Consider the following 23,305-nt stretch of genomic DNA (forward strand, 5'->3'; position numbering starts at 1 on the left):
CACAATAATATCTCTTTATAAGTCTTACCTTCTTCGTCTGGTTTAAAATGGTCTCTTCTTCGACTTTTCCCGCTCACTAACATGGTTTAAATATGTATCGGATTCCATCTATTCACAAACGTTCCTGAAATTGCTTTTTCATTTCTGTTGTACCGATCCCGTCTAAAAATGTTCTATCTTCAACTTATAAGAACTGGTCTGGGTGTCATCTGAAGAAAATAAAATAACAGAAATAAACGCCTGCCTGTGCGATTTGCTTGCCAATTTCTTCTATTCTTTATTCTCCCCCCAATAGGATAAATACTACCACTAGATAATGGGTCTATATAAATTATATAACAGTTCTATCTTTGTATACCACTATCGCTGTTCTGCCCCGCAATAGTGGACATAGATCACACTCTGTAAAAACAATATAATGTCCTAATAACAGAAAAGAAAACACTTTCAACACAAAAAAAAACGGACTAAACGCAATGGGAAATACTATTCTGTCTGTATCTCTTGGATATATTTTGCTCGTCTCGAAAACTCAAACCTAGCAAGAGATGAAACCTAAAATGCACATACCTACTATCTACTACATATGTACACGGAGTACCACCAAACGAACCACGGACAAATCTAGTGTTGAGTCTCAGTCGAAGGTGGTCCATTTGCCGGGCGCCGCCTTAGTGCTGCCACCTACTGAGCTCGGGCGACCATTGGCCATGCTATTGATTGTGCCGAACTGTTTCAAACTGCTACCGCTATCCCTACTGCCGTTAGCCGTTGTGGTTGTGGTCATATTTCCCTGTAGCTGGGTGCTGTTACTGAGAAGACTTGCCATGTGATGTTGTTGCTTACCGTTGATGCCGATATTGCTGCTGCTAGCGCTATCTAGAAGCGAGAACTTATCTAGACCGTAGTTTCGTAACAGCTCGAAATCGTCCTGTACGCTGTGGTTGGGGATCTTAGTGGGACCGCTACCAGGACTAAAACCAGTCGTCCCTGCTCCTGGCCCAACGGATGGAAAGTTCCCTTGCGAGAGCGAGTGCTGATGGTGTGCTGGGTGGTGGTGATGGTTGTTGAAGTTGTGTTGCATTTGGGTCGTGGCGTTGAAGGACGAAGAAAGTGGCGTCGAGATGGCCGATTTGGTGCCATGAAGGAATGGTGGTGTGAAATAAGGGTAAACGGGATTATTGAAACCGTACGTGGCCGATGGGGTCGGCTGTGGTGATGTGGCCCCAGATGTTAGTAGACTACTGCGAGCTGGCTTCGTTCCAGCGGGGATTGGTCTAGCTTTTTCGTTTAGGGGATCAAAGTCTTCCAACTCGAAGCTGGAATTGGTGGTGTCCAGATTGATAAGGTCGTCGGAGCTATTGGCGCCGTTGGATTGTCCCTGGGAGAACGCTCCGTTCGGGAGGCAGGGTGTGCGGATGATGAAGGAGCATTGGCGGTAGCGTTAGCGTCAGCCACATCGACGTTAGACTGGAAGGATACGGTAAATTGGTGTAAGCAACAGGTGGTGACGAGACGTTTGAGGGTGGAAATGTTGGGAGGTGGGTATTTCTATTGAGTTCCGGATTCAAAGCGCTATTTTTGAACTAAGCTTGTGCTTGCCTTAACCTGTGATAGTAACGGCGATGAGGCTCTATTCAACGATATAGCATAATACTCCAGTCAAATATTTAATTCACTCTTTACAATCTTTAATTTTATCAACCAAGAGATATTTTTGTTAAGGTATTTTATTGTTTTTTTTCCGGTGAGATTTAATTGATTTTTGCATGAATAAAAACATCAAAATATCAATATCAAATTTTACAGGTGATGCTCGTCAATATTGACATCCTTAAAGATATCTATCATTTTGCAATCACCCTAATACTTTGATCTATAATATTTTTGTTGGATTTTAAACGATCCCTGTTTTGGAGTTTCCTTTGCAATCTTTTTGTTGACGTCTGCCAAGATTCTTGGACTTCTTCAGCGTGTTATGGCATATGTTTTACATGTTCTAACGGTGCTTTTATTTGACGTTACTACCTATCAAACAAAAATAGCCATCAAAACATTCAAAGCGAGATGGTTTGTATGCCTATTCTACGCCTCTGGGCAGATTAAAAAAAATCCTTAGATGAAATTTTGAGTTACACCTCTTTGAAGGCATAACTGTCAAAAACGTTAATTTTTTTATTTAACAATGTATTTCAATACCGAAAGCCGCTTACGTTTAGAATTATACAAAATATTTCAATTTGATAAGAACTTATAATAATTATCTGATTATGTGCAGGCTCAAGTGCTATAGGACACTACGGAGCCGATTAAATTTTGTAATTACTTACAAATTTCATTAATCAATATAACATTCTCAATAGATTGAAGATCTCAAGCTCTGGGACCCAAACCCCGCAGCGCTCAACCTGCAGCTACCCAGCAAGACAATGGTAAGAATCGTGGGTTTCGATCACAATCCGGTTTGTGAGAGCTCAAGAAGCGATATTTGCGTGTGCCTTGATCCTTCCATACAAAAAAAGAGTTTTCAATACAAATTTTTCAGGTAATCCCACTATACAGGGAGCCGGATCCTTTTCTTGGCTCTTTTAATTCACTTCGGCAGGATTTTTTGAAATATACTGAGCTTTTCTTCGAAATAATTCATTTTCTGTGAGGTATTGGACAATAGGGTCCTAAATCCTTGTCCCAATTTAGCACCAAACGCTTCAAAGTTCAAATTTGGACTTATTTTTTAAATTGAAGTTCAAATATGATATAGTTGTTATTTGAGCGAGAAAATTTGCCAAAGTAGTCACATGAACACGTTCTGTAGTGATATTTAATAAAAACAAGATGTTATCAAACATTTTAGGACCATACTCAAAAAAAAAACACAAACATTGAAAAGGTAAGAATTTGGCAACCATATTTAGGATTCAAGGACCTCGAATTCAGTTTATGGAACTGTTTTTTCAATAGTAGCTTGACGATATTTTCAACACTAAAATACCTTTTGTTGTGAAATTTCGATACTTTTTTAAAATTCACGTTAATAAAGTTAAAAAAATCTGTACTCGAACCTACGAACATCGTTCTTATTTTCATGGGTTTAGTTTGTCGAAATTCATAGCATAATGGAAAAAAAGGAATACTGTGAAAATTATGAAATTTTTCCTGAAGTCACGGAATTTTATCAGGATCCTATCAGATTTTGTTTATGGGTATTCCGGCATAGACATCTCAGAGTGTTCTACCTAAAATGTCAATTCTACTGTTAATTTATCTCTATATATTGTAATTTTTTCTAATAACTTCCTAATCCCTGAAGGCCCTGGAGCCTTGACGAGCTTCCTTAGGAGCACCTCCATTTTTGTGGTTACCGTGAAACGGGGTAACTTTGATAATGCGAGTAACTTTGATATTGCGAGACCCAGAACATACTAAACGAAATAACAAAATTTCTGTCAATCAGTTAAGCAAAACGAATGCAAACGGCAAAAGTAAAGAGTATTAGAATGACACTTCACGTCAAAGCTTTTTTCGTTGGAATCAAGTACATTTGAGGATTTATATGCAAATATTAAAAATTTATGAGATTTCTTGTTTTCTGAAACTTTCACAAACAATCTGTTCTACGATCACTAATAGATGGAGTCATAATGAGTTCGTCGCTTATCCTTGATAGCCTAATTGTAGTAGAACTTGAATTCGAAATCTCTTAGCGAACACCATTTTAACAAACTGGGACCATTTTTGTAATCTAAGTCAGAAATTTCCATACAGCGTTAAACGCCTAGAGGTATGCAGCGACCTATAAATGTTCCGTGATAGATTCAATTTTATACGATTTATACTCCATTGTCAAAGTTACCCCAAAACAGAAAACCGACTTTCGATTACCGTCAAACGGGGTGACTTGCAACACATTGTAATTTACAACTAAATTCCCTATAAAACACAATTTTCAATAAAAAATTCGTTTTAAATCGGTGCTTCAATACGTGTGACTCACAATTCAAGTAGGAGCCACGATTAAAACTGTTATTATAAATATGTTCATACAATAAACATAATTCTTTTAAATGTCTAGAAAACTGATACTTGATGGAGGTTCGAAATCGTGACCTGAAAACATGAGATAGAGTTAATGTACAAAAGTAATACTCTACATGTTGTTTCTATTACTAATAAGTGATAATATGACGAACTTTATTTTACGAAATTGTAGCAACAACTTTTTAATAAAAATAATTTATATACAAATGTACCTATGCGGGGTGACTTGCAACACTTTATTTCTAAGCAATTTAGAGTTTAAAAAAAGGTAAAAACTTTTGTTTTAGGTCTACTTTATAATCAAAAGAGTAATAATTCATCAATCAACTACAAACGCTCGTTAAAAATATTGTTCAGTTAAGATATTGGACCTTGATGATTTAACGCCTCTTTTTCCCATACAAAAAGAGCTCAATTATTTTCTTACAAAATGTATTCTAAATGTTCTTGTACTGGTTCGAATGCTTTAAATACATGCATAACAATACTTAACAAGTGTGACTAATAAAATATATCAACATTTTGTTGGAAAAAAATAAATTAGCAGTGAGTGTTGCAAGTCACCCCCGCACAAGGACATTTAAAAAGTTTCACCTTTTTGATGACTTTTGATATGACAAAATAATTCGATTCAATTTTCTATCATCTCATTCTGTAGGCGAGCCGGCCATTCAAAGTACTACAAGGAATTTAGATTTTTAGATTACGTTTAGATCATGGTTTTGGTTGATTAAAGTTGAAAAGTGTTGCAAGTCACCCCGTTTGACGGTATATGAAAAATTATACATCCATTCAGAATAAATCTTTTGGAAATTTATCAACTGCAATCGATAGTTAGAATAGCAGTAGGGGGAGATTCCCCAGTGCCGGACAGCAACCCAATACCGGACAAAGTCGAAACATTGAGAAATCATGGTTCAATCAAGATAGTGTATTAGTAGAAAAGAAAGCTATTATGTAGACTAATGTTTGCGTACAATAACACATCCTTGAAATATGCATGCCTTTTTAAAAAAAGTTTGAAAATCTTCAAAAAATTGACGTGTCCCCTTAATTTTGAGCCTATATAGTAATTATTTGAACATGAAAAAATACTTTGGATCACGCAAGCATGATCGAACATAATCCTAATTTGATAGTATGAATGTATTTTGTACCATAATTGAACTAAATATGGACAAATTACAATTTTCGTTAAGCACCTCCTGTCCCTCAGTTTCGGACAGCTTGATTTGTTATATAATATCTTTGTAATTATTGCGCCAGTGTCTCAAAATACTTTCATTTTTCATGGGTTCCGTCGATCGTGGTATCAAACATGCAATAAAATTAAGAAGAATGAACATTCAGAACAACATCGTAAAATGTGCTATTTTTCATCATATATGGAAGAGGTTTTTGATAGGCATCTTGCAAACTAAGAAAAACTCAAACTATTCTTGTAAATGTTGCAAATGCCATTTAATTGGTAATTATAAACTATTCCTATAGTGTACACATTCAATAATGTTCAAATTTACAGAATTCGAGGCATTTCCAGATCGTGTCCGGTATTGGGTGCCACCTTTCAAGATCGATCAATTTGGTACTAAATTACATCATCAAAATGGCTAATGGTAATGGTTTGCAAAGTAGAATGTTAATGTTTATTTGCTAAACTCAAACGGTGGTAAAAAAATATTTCTACGTTAACATTAAATAACCAAAATTTGCAAACTTCAACGTCTTTCGTGTACCCTAGGCATAAAGTTTTCAAATAAACTTACACTGCTAGTCAAAGAAATCTCTTGTAGCTGATGAAATTTTCCAAAACTTTTCCAAAGTCGCTTATGGGGGACCTTCGTGTTCCAAAGAATAATTCATTCTTTACAAATATTTTATTTAAAATTACACTAAATTTTTAATCTTTAAATCCGAGTGGCCAAACAAGAATTAAATTTACACCCTTCCGTAGTTTATTCGAAAGTTTAGATGTACATAAATCAGCGTTCAATCACTCTTTGCCTGTGCTATTCCTTAAACACATTTTAAAGTTTTTTCAAAGAAAAGAATGATCTTTCGGCGCATTAAGGTGATTATAGAACGAAGCCACACCTCAAATTTTCAAGAGCACAAGACTTGAGAACTAAACAGCGCTCCTCGTTGAAATTTATCTCCTTGGTCACTACCAGCAAGCAAGTAATTTGATTGATTTTCAACGCGAACTGTTGTCAGATTCTCCAGTCTTGTGTACTTGAACATTCAAAGATTGGCTACGTTTTATAATCACCTTAAACTACAGTAAGAAGCATTGCAATTATAATAAGCAATTGACCGATGGTAAATCAGCATTGATGATTTTAAATCATTTTGCAGCATGTAGATGTATATTTGTGATCTTCAGCTTAGCAACGAAACCACCAAAACCGCAAATATTGCCTTGCATTTTTATTTGTTACTATTAAAAACTGACGGATTTCTTCTCCGGGATTTCACGTGCTCTCTGAAGGTAAATACGGTTGAATACTGAGCTGACTCTAAGTTTTGAAGCATCGGATGTTACATCAATTAGCGGTTTCAGCGGTCTCAATATGCATAAATATCTGCTTATATGTTTGACAAACTTCTCATCTGTAGTGTCGAATTTTAAAAAAAATATTTGACAACGCTTTTTTTGTTGCTCTGGGAGGGGTTTTGACCCCACAAAACCCCGCCTTCGTTGCACCACTACTGCCTTGAATGAATTCTTGTTTTTCAAAGAACAAATTCAACAATTCTTGACAAAATATCTTGAACGAATCCCTGAAAATCTTGCAAGAAGAATCTATGAAGAATGAATCTAAAGAAATTATTGGAAGAATCCCGAGGAAAAGAGAGCTGTTTGGGCGAATCTTTGAAGAATTTTTTGGTTATCCAGAACACGCTGAACCCATCCCTTGTCCCCCTACAGAAAAGGTCATAGCTACGCCAATACTTGCAGTCCTTTCAAAACATTAAATTAAAACTTTCCAACAAACATACATTTTCTTACAAACTATTTTTCAATTGGGTTTATTCTACGAGTGGCGTGAGGTGAGAATTGTCACTCTCGTATACTGCACCTACTCGCATAACAGTCTCATGTATATAGGAAATCCCATAGAACATGGGACTGTTATGCAAATATGGGCAGTATTTTGTGGGCCCCGTGACCGTTGCAGTTTTTGTGGGCTTCGTGGCCGTGCGGTTAGTGTCCTCAGGCAATGAGCGCATCGTGTCATGGGGTGTGTGTTCGATTCCCGCTGCGGCCATTGAAACTTTTCGTCAGGAATGTTTTTCGGCTGTACCATTGGTGCATGCTTGTCCGTTGTCTAGTGTTAAGTTACAGTCTGTGCAGGCTAAATGGCTGAAGACGGTGTCCGTGTCTTTTAAATGGCTGAAGACGGTGTCCGTGTTTTTTTAGTATAGCGAGGTCGCAATTCTCGACTCGAGTAAAGTGACTCTACATATGGTGTACACGACGTGTTACTTTACTCGAGTCGAGAATTGTCACCTCGCTATACGGAACCGACAATTCTAAACTATGCCAATCAATCGTAGAATAAGCCTGCTATCTAGAAGTCGTTTTTCAAAATATTCTCTCTTCTACAATATGTGTTCTTCCTCCTCTGCATGTGTGGAAATTACACAGAGATGTGTTGGTCCAGAAGTGCCCGATTTTGTGCATTTTTTTAAAGACAAAGTGGTTATATCAGGATTGCTTCATATGGCGAAAGTTTGGCTAAAACCTGAGGAGTCATTCCAAGGCTTCATTGGTTTCTGGTTACCTAGATCCTTTAGTAGAAACCTTTTATGTGTTTATAGCTCAAATGTTGGAAAAGCTATTTTTACACGGTTATAATCCACCAATCTGTTTCGAGCCATACATGAATATTTACAAAAGTTGGAATACTTCGCGTACTTCAGAAGCCAGATAATGTGTATTTTTTTTTGGAAATAGTACTTCATTGGTTCTTTTCAAAAGTTCATGCAATCAATGTCAAACTTAAATTTAGCTCAAATAATATTTAGGTTCAAATCAGTGACATTTCTTTAATCTCACTTTTTACTTACCAATGAGAATTTAAATATCAATCAATTAATAATCTGAACTTCTGAAGCAAGGGATAGGTGGGTGAAATTTAAATTGAAATAACATAAATTGTACCTCGTTCAAATTGTAGATGCATCACCTCGTGATTTAAATGAAACTCATAAAGTCTACTGGAGCAAGAATAAAATTTGTTCCATCACGAAAAGTTTATTTTTAATTCTTTTTATCCACACTGTATTTTGAAACAAAAACACTACTGTATATGGCATAACTAGGTTTCGGTATAGCAAAACCATTGAATAGAGCTTGTCATCATCCATTACTACCACAATAAGCTGTAGGAAATCTGTCACAATTTTTGAAAAAACTACGCTGAAAAGGGTAACATCATCATTAGTAATATTGATTGAAACATTCAAACCAAGTGTAATTAATAGATTTGTCTCAAAATAATACACCAATAAAGCTGAAATTCAAAGTGCGTACTTGTGCTTAAAAAGATTAAAACTTTTCATTTTGACTATTTTGCATTTTTCAAAACACTCACATTCATAAAAAAACGGTAAGAAAATATCGAAAAAAACGCAGACACACACATACTGAAGCAAAACGAAAGAAAAAGAAATAAAATCACACAAGCAATCGAAAACAAAAGAAGCACGGTGATAGAAAAGTAAAAGAACTCAAAGCCGTACCGTAACAATGGAGAATGGTAATCTGGTGGAGCGACAATGAGAGTGAGAGCGGTCTGAACTGAACATCACCAAACGAGCACACGAGCGAACGGGATGGAGTAAAGAGATGAAGATGAATGAGTTCTGTTTCATGAACGGGGATGTTGTGCGTTCACTCAATGATGAGAGGTATGAGAGCGTGAGAGCACCACGAGTGCTGATCGATTGAAGCTGGTGAGATGATAACACACCTAAACTAAGCGGATACTCAAACGCACAGTGAGAGAGCGCTGGAAGCTACTATACAGGAGAAAAAATCAAAGTCTTACTCAAACGTGTGATTTGTGCTTAGTAGATTCATTCGATTTATTGCTATTGGTGGTTGTTGGGCTGGGTTAGTGTTAGGTTCGCCGGCGACGCTTCGGCAAGTTCGTTGTGCGGTCGTTGCTCTCATCGATCTACGTTTCGATTCTATTCTTCTACTGGTTATTGGTCGTAGCAGCGGTGGTGCTCGTACGGATGGCCGTTTGAATGGCCTTTGGCATCTTTGGGGCATTTTATGTTCAGTCGGTTTTCGATTAGTTAGGCGAAGGGTTTCGAGAATTATGTACACGAGTTCGTTGGGCATGAAGTTTTTCGAAATAATCGTAAATGCATATGGATAGAGAAACAGAGGTATCGTTTAGGTTAGTGTGAGCAGCGTTCTGGGGTTGTGCCTAGCCAAAATGCCATGGATTTAGGTGAAGACGCTCACACGTCGTGATTTGCGACTGTCTGCATGCTCAGTTTACGCTCAATGCGGAACCTCGTCTTGGAAAGTTTGAATGGATGTTAGATGCGGACCATTCAGATTCAAGGATTTTGAGGGGGAGAGGTTGTAGTGGTACATAAATTATATAAAAAGAAGAAAAAGAGTAAACGGTTAGCTATACAGGCAGCCGGGTGGGTTCTAGCCTAGTGTTTGATGTAAGCGGATTATGTATAAGGCTCTCGATAAAGAGCATCGTGTATTTGGAAATAATTTTGTACATCACACAATCACTTCACAGTTATGGATAACCCACAGATATGAATCGAAAACAGAATATCTCATCGAATGCATTTGCAATTACGGAAGAATCGTTTTGCATGCGTAAAATAATAATATGAACAGCTTTGCATTTAAATCTAATAGGCAAACATCGATTTCTATCAGTTTGAAATAAAATGTCAACCATATTCCTAAGAGCGTTGATCATCGCCGTATCTTTAATTCATAGGCTGCCACAGCTATGAATTAAAAATACGGCGATTTCAAAAGAAACGCTAAAACGCATAGAGGAATTAGAGGGCATAATAATATATTGCAAAATAGGGTCAATTACAAGTACTTCGTGAGTGTTCTGTAGTCGATTCCGAGGCCCTGAAAAAAGACAACAATTTTATGATTGCAATCCATATCATGTCCCTGAATGGGCTCCAGAACATCCCGGAAGTACTTGTAAATACCCTTCTATTGCCTCCTCTACGTCCGCAAGACTCAGAATTCCTCACAGTCGACTAGCTTCTTATTCTACGATCCGAATCCGATTCAATTCGGTTCGTCAAATGGGTGTAGAATCTGAATTTGGTTACCTAAGTCATTAAGAAATTCAGAGCATTTCAATAAATAACGTGTGGTGGGTAATTCGATTTGCCAACACAGCACTGAAAAGTGCCTCTTTGCGATACTGTTATTAGTGCTGAAAAGTAAAACATTTCAGCACTGTTTTAATCGGTAGGAAAAGTAGGCCGTTATGTTGGTCAAGGGAATGACCGATATAGCCAAAAAGCAAAAACAGATTTCTCCAGCAAGAGTCGTAAAAGGCTTGCCAAGTACGACAAATGTTGAAAAATAAATTTTGCAACGAGTACATACAATATTTTTTTCTGCAATTACGAAAATTGTCGTTATAGTTTGTTAATTTCTAAGAGTATCGATTCTATTTTCATTCAGAATCCCTCACCTGAGTCGATTTCGGTAGCACTTTTCAGTACTGTTTTAGTAGGTTGGAAAAGTAGGCCGTTATGTAGTTCATTCTTTTGATGAAAAGTAGGCTGATATGAAACAGAATTGCCGAAAAAGTAGACTTGAGTATTAAATCAAAATACACCCGATTCTATTTTGCATAGATTTATTTTACACGGCCGTGCAAAAAAAGTTTCCATGCATTGCATGAAACGCTGAGAAATGGTGTTACTTTTTTTGCACGGTTTTTTAAATTTTGAACAGAAAGCGTTTTTTTTTTGCACGGTACGCATCCCTCTAGCAAAAACAGAATCGTGTGTACGTTTATCTGTTGAAAGATATGCAATTAGAATATAATTCAAAGGTACAATACTCAAGTCTACTTTTTTTGATTCTATGTAATTGAGATTATTCTCAGAGGATTCGAAGTATAAATTTTTCACTTCAGCTTTTTTTAATGCCACAAATATATGGAACGTTAAAAAGTAGCATATAATTAATTAAACGTAAGAAGAGAGTTATACTTTTTACTTTTAAGTGGTTTCATTGTTTTGTCCGTAACTGTATATTCATGAAAACAACTTTAGGGTTTATTCACAAATTTCATAACGCCAAAAACGGCCATTTTCGACACCCACCCCCTCGTAACGCTTTTTGTATGAACATTTTACAAATTTTGTATGAGCCGTAACAGTACGAGGACACCCACCCACCCCCTTCAGCGTTATGGAATTTGTGAATGGGCCCTTATCCTGTAGTATCAAGGATGTGATTCTGTTTTGTAGTGGAGCGTCACCATGCATTTGATCATATTTTGTTCTAAAATATGAACCTTAGTTGATCCATAACTGTGGGTTACTGTACACATACTCAGGCACACCTTCACACTCACTCGAATATGATTAATATGAAATGAGCGACCTTCAAGAAGGTCCAAGAGAGGCCGAAACGTCGTTCATTCATTCTTCCGCAACAGTTCGCCAATTACTGAATGAGGGATGGCGGGGAAACTGTCTTCAACAGGAAATTTCCATTATTAAGCGTTCAGTAGCAATACATGAGCAGATAGTACATTAGCAAGCAGCAATGGATGAAGTAGTAAAGGTAGTAGGAGTAGAAAAGCGGTATTACCTCTTTGCGGAAGGTGGGCTTCGGTGCCAGCGGAGGCCTCTGCGGGGGCTGCGGGGCCGGTGGCTTATGATGGCTGTTAAGATGATGATGATGAGAGGAAGGATGTGGCAACGTGTTCGAATGTTGCACGATCGTATGATCCGGTACCGCGCTGGTACCGTTGGATAGCAGCAGGTGATGGCCATTGTCTGTGCCGGTTGTTCGATTCATCGTGTCACTAGATTCGAGTACGATTTGGCTACTAGCGTTGTTGGTGGAATTATTTGGCGTTAAGGTGATCAGTTCATCGTCGTCGAACTGCGTTACAAGCGGATCGTTCCGACTCGCTTTCAGGGGCGGCGGTGGCGGTGGCGAGGGGAGTGGTGGTGATTGACTAACGATTGATGAGGGCGATCCGGTCGTGTTCGGTTTCGAGCATTGATTTGGTTTCGATTGCATCATGGCAGCGTGGTTTAGGAAGTTGTTATAGTTTCTATAGGGTGACGCCGAGGTCGACGAGGAAGACGAAGGGGGAGACATTGGTGGGGGCGAAATCTGGATGGCGGCCAGGGCTTCGGCTGCCGTTTGGAAGCGCCTCGGAGGCACCGGTGGACAGGGCATGTCCGGTGAAAGGTCAAAGTTTTGATCGTTGTTGTTGTAGTTGTTTTCCACGTTGTGGAATCCTCGTTGACCGTTCATCTCCGGTGTTCCGTTGTGGAGATCCAGCTGTAGAAGCGGTTGTGCCGAAGCTTCTTGTATTCGAGGCAGTCCATAACCGGCCCCGGGAGGACTCACCGGAGCCCCGGTTCGTGATGCGGGCCGATTCGGCGAGTCCAGACTGTACGTCGGCTTGAGCTAGAGGAGTTAAGGGAATGTGTTTTTGCGCACGATTCAGTTTGATGGGACACGAATACATGAACGTGGTTTGAACGTGAATGAATGTTACACGAGATATTGAAATCGAGTAATGGAAACAGATATGATTGAATTTGATTTTTTTAATGACACAAAATGTGTTCGAGGAGAGAAAGATGGAAAGCAGAAAGTAAAATAAGATTTAGACACACGAAAAGGTAAAAGTGTTTTGGTGTGTTTGTTAGGTTTGTATGTTTGTCCGAAAGATGCTTTTTAGTTCGAAGCAATTTAAAATTTTGAGAGCATCAAAAAAGTCTGACTTGAAGGAGAGTTCCATTACCAGTGTGACCAGCACCATCAAATGATAACACAAGCAAGATTTTACCTGGAATTGACTGTCTGATTGCCATACTTTGAGAACAGGCGTTTGGTGTGCATAACATGTGGATTATGCACGATATAAAGTAGAGTATAAGCCTGCCCCATAATCGGATACGAACACGAAGCAGTATAACAGGGCTTCCCAACCGGTGGTCTGCGCACCCCTAGGGGGCCGTGACGTCTTCTCAGGGGGTCCGCGAAGCCAATGAGATTAAGGATCGTTTTTTTCTGAATTGATGAATAAATGTGAGGAATCTCTTACCTAGCTTTAGACTTTTGCTGTAGATTTATGATATTTCACAAGTAGTTTATTTTGTTTATATGAACTTCACAAATACTGATAAAATAATTCCAATGTCATTTTGCCAATAAGAGATTGAAAGCCAGTTGGTGAATTCCGGTGAACAATTTCTTCGAAGAGAAGAAATTTTCTTCCATTACTCACTAGCAAGAAAATTTTCTTTTCTTCGAAGAAAATACGCGCCTACAGGTATACTTAATGCCCATCCGTTTTAATTTTATTCAATGTGAGTTTAAAAAAACAGGTGTTATACCTGGAGAAAAACCTGGAAAATCTCCACAGAAAACATAGGGATTTCCCGAAGAAATTCAAGCAGAAGTCCAAGATATTCATGGTGGTTTTTCAGAAGCAATCACTGAAGATATTTTTAGGCATACCGTCGTTGGGGTGGGAATGGGTCAAAAAGGGATATGTACGATTTATTTATTGAATAACTATCGCAATTTAACTCCAACAAACTTCAAATTTAATGTGTATGTACTTTGATGGTACATTAACCACTGTTCAAAAAAATAAAGAAACATATTTATTTACAGCGGCACCACAAGTGAATGAAAATTGACCCAATCTCATCCCATAGAGGGGGTGACATTGGGTCACTGTAATTGAAATAACTTGTTTTTCAGAATATGATTGCAGAACCATTGAAAGCTGAAAATTTGTTATGAAATACGATGCAAACAAGACAAAAAAGTATCTAAGATGTTTAACAAATATGATAAACCCATTTAAAAGAAGGATTATACCAAAAAATTTAAGAGCTACGAGAAAAATATGTAAACCATTTGTCGCCAAGTTTACATAAATTTTCTTGTTTTTTATTCCTCAAATTGTCCTCAAAGTCTCATTGCCATTGCCATAAAGCCTATTCAGTTTCCCCAAAGGTGTACTGAAACAGTGATTATTTTAAACCTTCGCAAATAGTTAAATTTCGGTGCGACATTGATCGTGGATCAATACATTACAGGCAGATAATGACCTCATATACGCGGCATTTCAGTGATCCAACTCATTTATACTTCCACGACATATTTCTATAGTGAAACACTGATAAATAATTAAATTCTAAAATAAACAATCCATTCGATAAAATATAACGATGTTGCTGCACAAGAAACCCAGTTGCTGGTTTGAGAAGTTGTCAAAATACGTTGCATTTTTATTCAATGCATGGAATCCTCAAGTAGACTTGTTTGATGTTTCAGAGATGCTGTATTTAGAAAGAATAAACACATCTTAATGAAAACAGAACACTCGGCACTGAAAAATGTAAAATAAGTGGACTTGCAATTTCATTTACTATCGTTCTTGCTTGACCCATTCTCACCCTTATTTTTAATGTTTTAGACACCGCACCGAAAAAAATGAAATTTTTGTGGAAAAATCAAATAGATTCCGGAAAATACGTGTGAAGTGTAATGAAAAGACTTTCAACCTTCTACTAATATAACGATAGAGGTTCAAGTACACGCGTGATACTTTGCACAGGAGAAATTTATTGTTGTAAATTTTATCTAGTTTCAACATATAAGTTTATTGATAAAATAAACCAAAACTACTATTTCTAAAAATGTATATTGTGATGAATTGTGTGTAATAATATGTTCCATAAAAAATGAATTTTTAATTTTAGTAATATCAGCGTTATTAGCTGAAATATTTCATGAATCATATTTTTCCGTTTTGACCCATTCTCACCCCCTAGACTAAATATATTATGTTAACAATATGGTTCACTTCCACTTATCCCATACACATATTTGGCGACCCGTTTAGCATTGCCAACAGCACCATCTGTTGACGAAAAAGGTGACTACACCATGCTTTGGTTGATTCCTTTTGATCGTGTACACTGGTTTGACGTCCCTCGGTGACATTTCTCATTGTTTTGATTTTAGATTTGTAGAGTTCGAGCTTAACATTTGAAAACGTACCGTTAAAACACCGTGCACAACCAAAACCATAAACGGAAATAAAAGATTGATTCAACTAAAAAGTAAGGCGCTTTATGTCTTTCAATTAGGACATGACTGTTGAATAACTCCCGATAATTGTCATAATCCTATATATTTGTTGCATTTCCCGTAAATGTAAAATATGTATATTGATATTTTTTTAACTATGACAGTGCATCGTTACTTCGATAAATTCAGACGCGTGCAAATTTAAACGGAGGCATACTTCACTTTATTTAAAACAAAATAGCCCGCATTTCTTTTCAATGGACCGATGCACGAGTTCACTAATGTGACGTTTAAGCGGTGCCGAATTCACTGGTTTCCATTGTCACAAAAATAACACGGCACCGCTAAAACATCAAATAGTGAAACCGTGCATAGGCCATGTTGGACTTCAAACTCCTAATTTCAAAGTAATGCAAATCAGTCTACAGTTGTCTTAAATCGACACATAATGCTGTCGACCTTTTTGATAACGGAAAATGATTCAGCGACCTTCCGCTGTGAAATCAATGCAAAGGATTTGATCATAATACTCATTGATAATTCTCCTCAACATCATTAGAATTCGGTGAAATACTCTAGAGCAGCGTGTTGCCTTTGCCTCTTTGCGGAAGAGCGAAAAAAAGGTAAGCAGCGAGGAAACAAAAATGAGCGAGGAAGATGCAACACAAAACACAACAGAGTAAAATTCCATCAAAAAGGGTGCTCTCACAACTCCCCAAGAACTGCTTTGTTCGGGTGGCAGACTCAAGAATCCTTTTGAAGCGTGAGTAAAGGTGAGCATCGCAACAAAAGAGAGAGAGTACCAGAAAAAATTCTCGCATTTTTATGCACTCTCACAAGAATTGCTTGAGAATCTGTGTTGAAAATTTTGAGTTCAATTTTTTCTCCTCAGAAAAACGGCAAAATCGCCTCCTTTTTGCATCGCTAAGGAGTTTCTATCTAGCCTGATAATTCTTACGCTTTCATTTAAAAACTCTTATGAAGCACGGTGTATAAATTACGTAGTACTTAATTTGACTGTTCTTTTGTCCCTTTTTCAAAGTCTGTACAATGTTCCAGCACATAATTTTGTTAATAATACAGAATGGTCTTCTATCGTATGTGTACAGATTATTTTGAAATTTTGAAAAAGTTCATTCAGATTTTAGCTTGGTACTTTTCATATGTTACGCTAGATATGATATGAAGTGTCACTAGTGTCACTTTGATGAGCTCGAATGTTTAGAGTGTATTAGTTGCCACGTTTGCCTTGTGTGGCGCTACAATCACAGAAAAGGGGGTCGCCAGAAATATATGAGAGTGACTCATATTGTTAATATAGTATAGTTGCCCTAGACCCATTGTCACCCCTATTGACGGTATTTGAAGGAATCAATAATCGATTGGCAAGGATTTCTGAAAGATTACATGCAGATATTCTAGGAAGAATCCTACGAGAAATTTCCATGACAAATTTCTAGATTGTTCCGTAGAGGATGTGCGGAATTCATGAAGAAATTCCTACATGTACGGCTGAAGAAATTTCTCGAAGATTCCGTTAGAGGAATCCTTACAGGAATAACTGAAGGTATCGGAAAAGACCTTTTCATAGAAATTGTAGGGAAATTATCTCTATAGGTATTATGCAAAGAGGTGTTGGGTCAATCAGGCCGAAGTATGTTAAGCCGAAGTTCGTTAGGCCGAAACAGGTTAGGGCGAGTGAGTTCAAAAATCATGGTAGATTTCAACTTTTATAATTGATCATTTACTGCTACATTCTTTACAATTATCTTGAGATAAGGGAAGGGTTTTAAATTAAGCTTGGTTATAGGACATTTCCCAGAAAGTAAAACCCCACAACGACAATCCTCAGAATGACGTTCCCCATTCCCCAGAATTTGACAATCCCCAGAATCGTTTTTATACGTTTTAAAAAGGTTGAAAAAAAAAATATTATTTTGTTTTTTTTTTGTCGTACATAGAATGTACTTACTGAAATGATTCGAATTCCCAGAAGCTTCGGATTCCGGACACAGACATCAATTCCCTCAAAATATTATTTTGTCAAAATCATTATTATGGATCTCAAGCGAATCAGAATTGAATCCAAAAAACCTTTTAAGAGGCGAGGGTTTGCTTCCCTTGGCTCAGGCAAACCACCTAAAGGGCCGTCCAAAACCACTTGGTCATCTTGGGAGGCATGGTTTGGCCAAAGACCAGGGCCCATACAAATTTCAAAACGTTTGTAGGGACAAAAAATCAAGAAGGGGTAAGAAGGTGGTATTTGTATTTGATTTATTTCATGAATTATTGATTTAGAGATTGTTCAATCAATAAATAAAGGACTGCAACAAACAAAAGGAACTGTCGTTAAAAAAACAAGACAAAACAAAAATGTTTTACCTATAAAAACCATAATTTGGTATTCCTCGAATTTTCCAGTGAAATGTGTTCACTATTTACTATTTACCCTTTACCTGGATTAAACTGCCCAAAAATCTCTTATTATCTTTTTTTTTCAATGTCCCTATCTAGGAAATGCCGTACAATCTAAACAAATCATTGATTTGAAATCATCTTTTTAAGTTTTGAAGGTTTCGGCCTAATGACCGGACACCATATAAAGAATAACTTTCACAAATTTTTCGACCGTTTGCTGCTGGGATTGATTTGTTTGATGATTTTTCAGTCTTTAAAAATACACCGACACGTTAATGCTTCCAGTTCCTTTGAAGGAAGCAGCACACTACACAAAGGACTGGCATGCAACGCCCAGTGGCACAGTCGAAATACATTTGTGACGAAAAGTTTTCCGGACTGAAGCGGGAATCGAACGCATACCCCTTGACTCGATGCGGCCTAATGCTTGGTAACACTAATCGCACGGCCACGAAGCCCACCTATCGTAATTGAAACAACTAAATATTTTTTTCCTCCGACGTTTCGAACCTTCTTGCACTTTTTTCAAGGATTCGATTTTATTTGTCCATATATTTGTTTGGACAATTAAACGTCATTTGCACTAGAGATCGCTTTTTTAAATTAGGAATGTTTTCCGGTGACGAAAATAATTGTGAGAATTGTGACGTTTGGTTATTCAAACAACCTTTCAGAAGAAAGCAATAAAACATTTGTAGTCCTTGAAAAAGGTTCAATAATGACTGAAACTTCGGAGAAAGAAAACATTCGGTTTTTCGATTAACGCTAAACGATTAAAGCCGACAAATCAATCTGAAAGAATTACTTAAAAATCCAGGAGAAATCCCTCGAGGAATTCCTAAAGGTATTTATGAAAAACTCTTGACGAAACCTGTGAAAAACTCAGAATTTTTTTTTCAGTGATATGCACAGTGAATTCACAGAAGAAATCCTTTTTTGCTAATGTCATATGAATTTTTCACCGAAGAAAGTTCTGCAAGGTGTACATAAAATACTCCTTGTAGGAATTCTAGGTTGAATACCATAAGGTATAATCGAATCAACTACAGTAAAGTTTCGCGAGGCATATTCCAATTCTGTGAGAATATAAGGATGTCATTCAAAAACACCTCGGAAGGTAATGAAGTTGAGTCCGTTAATATGGGCTCAAGAAGAGTTTGGTCGTTTGTCAGCACCAGATAGTAATTAGGATAATCTTCACATTTTGCTAAACAGATATCTTTCTAAATTTTGGATGTGCCATTAAAATGTCTTCCCAGAGTATCTTACGTCATCTGTTACATTTTTGTTGCTATAGGTAAGAGGTACGGGATATAATCTGCTAAGACAAAGAGATGGTGGACTAATTCGCTGACCATAGATTTCTGCTAGCTAAGTAAGAGTAAGATTCATTAATTCATGTGTAAAAATGGCTTGTACAAGACGCTCAGAAGACCGGTCATCCTCTACACAGGAACATGAAACTGGAAATATTAGAATGATATGCCGCGAGGAGTTTTTTTGTTCATTCATCAATATTTCTCATTATAGTTTACTTCATCCAACGCTGCTAACATGCAATCTTGATATTGGAGTAATATATATATGTATTTTGATATTTGTATTTATTTCGCATAAGCTGCGTATAAAGTAGTATAAAGCAAGATGCATTTTCATGATGTTAGTTGCATAGAAATCAAAATTGGAACTAATTTGATGCTCTTTCTTGTTTTTGCCAAAACCATTATTTCCGATTATGATACCGTTTATTCCAACGGTGCTTCTGGGGTGGAGATAAATGTGTAAAACCAAAACCAAACTAAATGAGAGACGCTATGCTAACAAAACTGAGGAAAACTGTTATTCAGTTTCTAATTTAAATCAAACTAAAGGAAACAAAGTATATCTCAAACCAAGCAATCATCATTCGCAAGACAAACCTAAAAGCAAAACTCATCCACGGCGGTACTTACATTTCGGTTGACCGCAGGGGACTTGAACAGCGCCAGGTGCTGCAGTTCCTGCATCAGATTCATCTCCGACGACGAGTTCGAACTGGTGGGACTCAGGCTAAGCGAAGGACTCCGCACGTCGCTGCTACTGCTGGTGTTGTAGGTGTAGCTGCTGGAGTGCAACTTGTGATTGTTGTTACTGTTGAAATTGTTGTTCATGGCGCTGCTGCTACTGCACCCGGTAATGGTGTTGTAATTGTTATGGCTACTATTGCTCATGGCGATGTGCGGCGAGTTGTACAGCGAAGTACTGGAAGGGGTCAGCATTTGGTTGGCGTGATGGTAGGACGAATCGTCCGGCAGGGCAATCGTTTGGGGCCGTTTGTTGAAAACGGGCGAGTTCGGTGCCGACTGATGACCCACATCGTACTGGGACATGTGTGAGTTGATACTGCTGTCCAGCTTCGACTTCGGGGGTGTCGTTTCGCGAAACTTCGACCGCAGACCTTTGTATGCCGTTTTGACTCCTTTGCCACCTTCCTTAACCTGATGGAGTGGATAAAGGAATAGAGCCATTAGAAAATTTGAAAACCTTATGAAAAATGGGAGAAGTAACAAAACCCACTCACCGACTTGACGGCGGACCGCATGGCCGGATTGGTCTACGATGAACCGCGGGGACAGTACATGATGGGACACAGAGAGGCACACACGCGCACATGGTTGGTGAGATTGGAAGGCAGCGGCAGTGGAGAAGCGCGCAGCAGCAAGGTTTCAACAAGAAAAACGAGAGGTTTTTCGCATTAGAAGCCGGAATTGGGTATGCATTGTTTGTCGAGGGTGATTTTCGGTTTTCATATTTTCATAGCCGAAAAGGGTGATTTGAACATGATGGTGTTGAGTGAACATGGAACGAAAGTAAAATATGGAAAGGTTTATGAACAAATGTGCATTAATGCAACGCGACGTGGGGCGATTGTGAAATAAATAAAAAGAAACTTGTAGAAAATTGAGTTTACAGTTTATTGCGCCTAATGTACTTAACCAACTAATAGATCACAAATACATTTAATACTGATATGAGGACAAAATTAAAAATAATGTCAACGTTTACGTTGTACTGCGTTGATTTTGTTAAGCTTTGGTTTACTAGTGAATGGTTAAAGACGCGTAAAAATTAAGTCAAATTGTTTGACACTATGGGTAGGCCATTTTGAATAACAAAAATACCTTTCTAAATCGACTAAAAGAAAACAAACGCTATTAGTTTGTAATATTTTTTGTAAAGTTACCAAGGGGAAATCGACACTATTTTTAAGATATTCCGGATTGTATGGATGTAAAGGCAACGAGACCAATATGCAAACAGCGATTTTGTTTTAAATGTGCTTATATATAATGAATTTGTACAATAGTGAGAAATGTGTGTAGAAATGCATGGGTGGAATTATTTAAGATTTATTTGATATTTAATATCGTTTTTTGAGGGAACAATTAATAATTGAAATACCATGTAACGTATCAACTCTCGTGATTTCGAAAGAATGTAATGCGCCATATGACAGCATCAACCACAATATCTACATTAGCAATAAAGAAAGCTGTATACTAAAATCGACATTTTTTTAATATTATCAATTTCTTGGCCTGAGCGGTATTTGGAACACACCAAAATACCTTCGGATCCAATAGCCTTCACTTGTTCTTGTGGTTTTAATATAAACACTTATTTAAACAAATGAAAATAATGTCAGACGATTTCATTTGAAATTTTTTGATGTTGCTAGTATCGTTCGTGCGAAAAAGATTGCATTTTAACACGTTTTCACATTGGTGAGCAGTAATAGGGCCAAGGGCGACTACTGGTGCACTTATGGTAGTTCAAAAAATTGTTTTTCTAGATAAAATTCTTGGTGTCCTCCCAAAATTTGAGCTAATTTGGATGATAACTGCATTATAGGTATTTGGCATAAACAGAATTGATCCCATCTTTTAAAAGATTACTGTTCTTGATGAAACAATGTTATGTCCAACGACCCAGACCCGACACAACGTATGCAAATTAATCAACAAAATAGTTAGTAATGCAAGCTTTCATCGCATCGACAGTTGTATCAAAAAATATTCTTTAAGGTGAAACACCTTGGAACCCAAAGATGGCCGTCATAATGGTCGACTTGTGACCCTACTCCCGTTTTCAAAGGCACTAAACTGGAGAAATAGTAGATAAACGTTCCTGATCTTCTTATTTTAAGCTTTCTACTAGTGCACAAAGCCAGAATAAAAAGTGCATTATTGTTGGATGCTTCCTTCGCGAGATTGATGCCTTTGAAGTTTTAGTGCAATCTTAGAAGTTAGATTCCAAACTGTTTCACCTTAAAGCGAAGCTTTTTTGTACTCTTTTTCGTCCCTAGAATTTAAAACGGGGTCATGTCTTTTGTGTTCATACATTGTCATACAAACAAGAGAATCTATGCACTCAAATTACACACTACTGGAAAGCACAAAGTAATGACGAACCAAATCACGGACGGAGTAATAATAACACTAAGCTGATGAGATCATGAACGAAGTGATCAAAAACTGAATCTGCCTTTTATACAAATCAATTAAGCGCAATCAAATTAAGCCATTGATAATTGTAAAACCAAACACAACCATTGACCGAAACAAAAATTAAGGTCGCCACACATTGAATCAAAAGACAGACTGTACCTTATCTTTAAAATTTTTCAGCAGGTCCTTGTATTGTTTCACCTTGCGTCCGGACTTTTCCGCATAGCGGAAGCACTCCACTTCGAACTCGTCGGAAAATCCCTGCCCGGTGTTCAACATGTCCAGCCGTTCCTCGATGAACTGTAAGGGGGAAAAAATGGAACGTTAGAATTTGAGGTGATGAGCGAAGATGGACCAAGTACCTGCTGGAATATCTGCAACTGCAGCATTTTGGTTAGGAATGGCCTCAGATGCGACGGTCGGGTGTCGATAAACGTTTCCGGATCGAACGTGATCTTGTCGTTGAACTTTACCGCGTCCCGGTAGCCGCCAATTAATTGCACTAAAATACCTGTGGGCCAAAAGTTAGAACTGCGCCAAACTGCATCAAGACTTGTACAAACCTAAAAATATCTTCGATACCCGGTCCCCCCGATGTTCGGTCGAGTTGGCCAGGTGTTTCTTGAGCGAGGCGACCAGTTCCGGTGGCATGTTTTTCACATCGTCGAACGGCGTCTCCAGCGCGTCCGGCGTCCGCTTATCACAGTTCAGTATGACGACGTCACCGATCTCCTCCTTGCGGAGCGACCTGTACACCGCGTCGGGGATCCCTATCAGGAAGGGCATCGGTGCCCCGAGGATGTCCTTCATCTTCATCGGCAGGACCGGGATGAAGATGTGCTGCCACACCATCGGGTAGAGGAATGCATTCGCCGCCTGGATGCAGGACGACAGGACGTCCAGGCGGCGCGACATGAAGATGATCCGCCGCTCTGCCAGCATCGCGGCGAATACACCGATCATGGCTTTCGGGTCCACAAAGTTATAGTACAGGTTGAGGTTGTGCTGGAATGGGATTCGACGATTGTAAATTGCATCT

The 23,305-nt window shown here is 38.0% G+C and overlaps 1 protein-coding gene across 5 annotated transcripts in view; it reads right to left on the reverse strand.

The window, feature by feature from the left end:
* Positions 1-252: 252 nt before the first annotated feature.
* LOC5577902 (DENN domain-containing protein 1A) overlaps positions 253-23,305 on the reverse strand; it is a 72,517-nt gene continuing 49,464 nt past the window's right edge. The window contains exons 4-11 of one of the 5 annotated variants that reach the window (XR_002500865.1): positions 22,830-23,271; positions 22,629-22,777; positions 22,426-22,566; positions 20,340-20,372; positions 19,732-20,256; positions 11,882-12,715; positions 9,093-9,308; positions 1,335-1,470 (exon numbers count right to left, since the gene is read on the reverse strand). Coding sequence is in view for 3 of the 5 variants with exons in the window: in XM_021847150.1 (XP_021702842.1) it covers positions 1,291-1,470; positions 11,882-12,715; positions 19,732-20,256; positions 20,340-20,372; positions 22,426-22,566; positions 22,629-22,777; positions 22,830-23,271 (2,304 nt within the window). In the remaining 2 variants the exon portion in view is untranslated. Of the gene's footprint in view, positions 1,471-9,092; positions 9,574-11,881; positions 12,716-19,731; positions 20,257-20,339; positions 20,373-22,425; positions 22,567-22,628; positions 22,778-22,829; positions 23,272-23,305 lie in introns of all 5 variants that reach the window. The other 4 variants (XR_002500866.1, XM_021847150.1, XM_021847151.1 and 1 more) reach the window with 4 other exon arrangements.

Source organism: Aedes aegypti, chromosome 2 (assembly GCF_002204515.2).
Source record: "Aedes aegypti strain LVP_AGWG chromosome 2, AaegL5.0 Primary Assembly, whole genome shotgun sequence".
NCBI classification, from domain to species: Eukaryota; Metazoa; Arthropoda; class Insecta; order Diptera; family Culicidae; genus Aedes; species Aedes aegypti.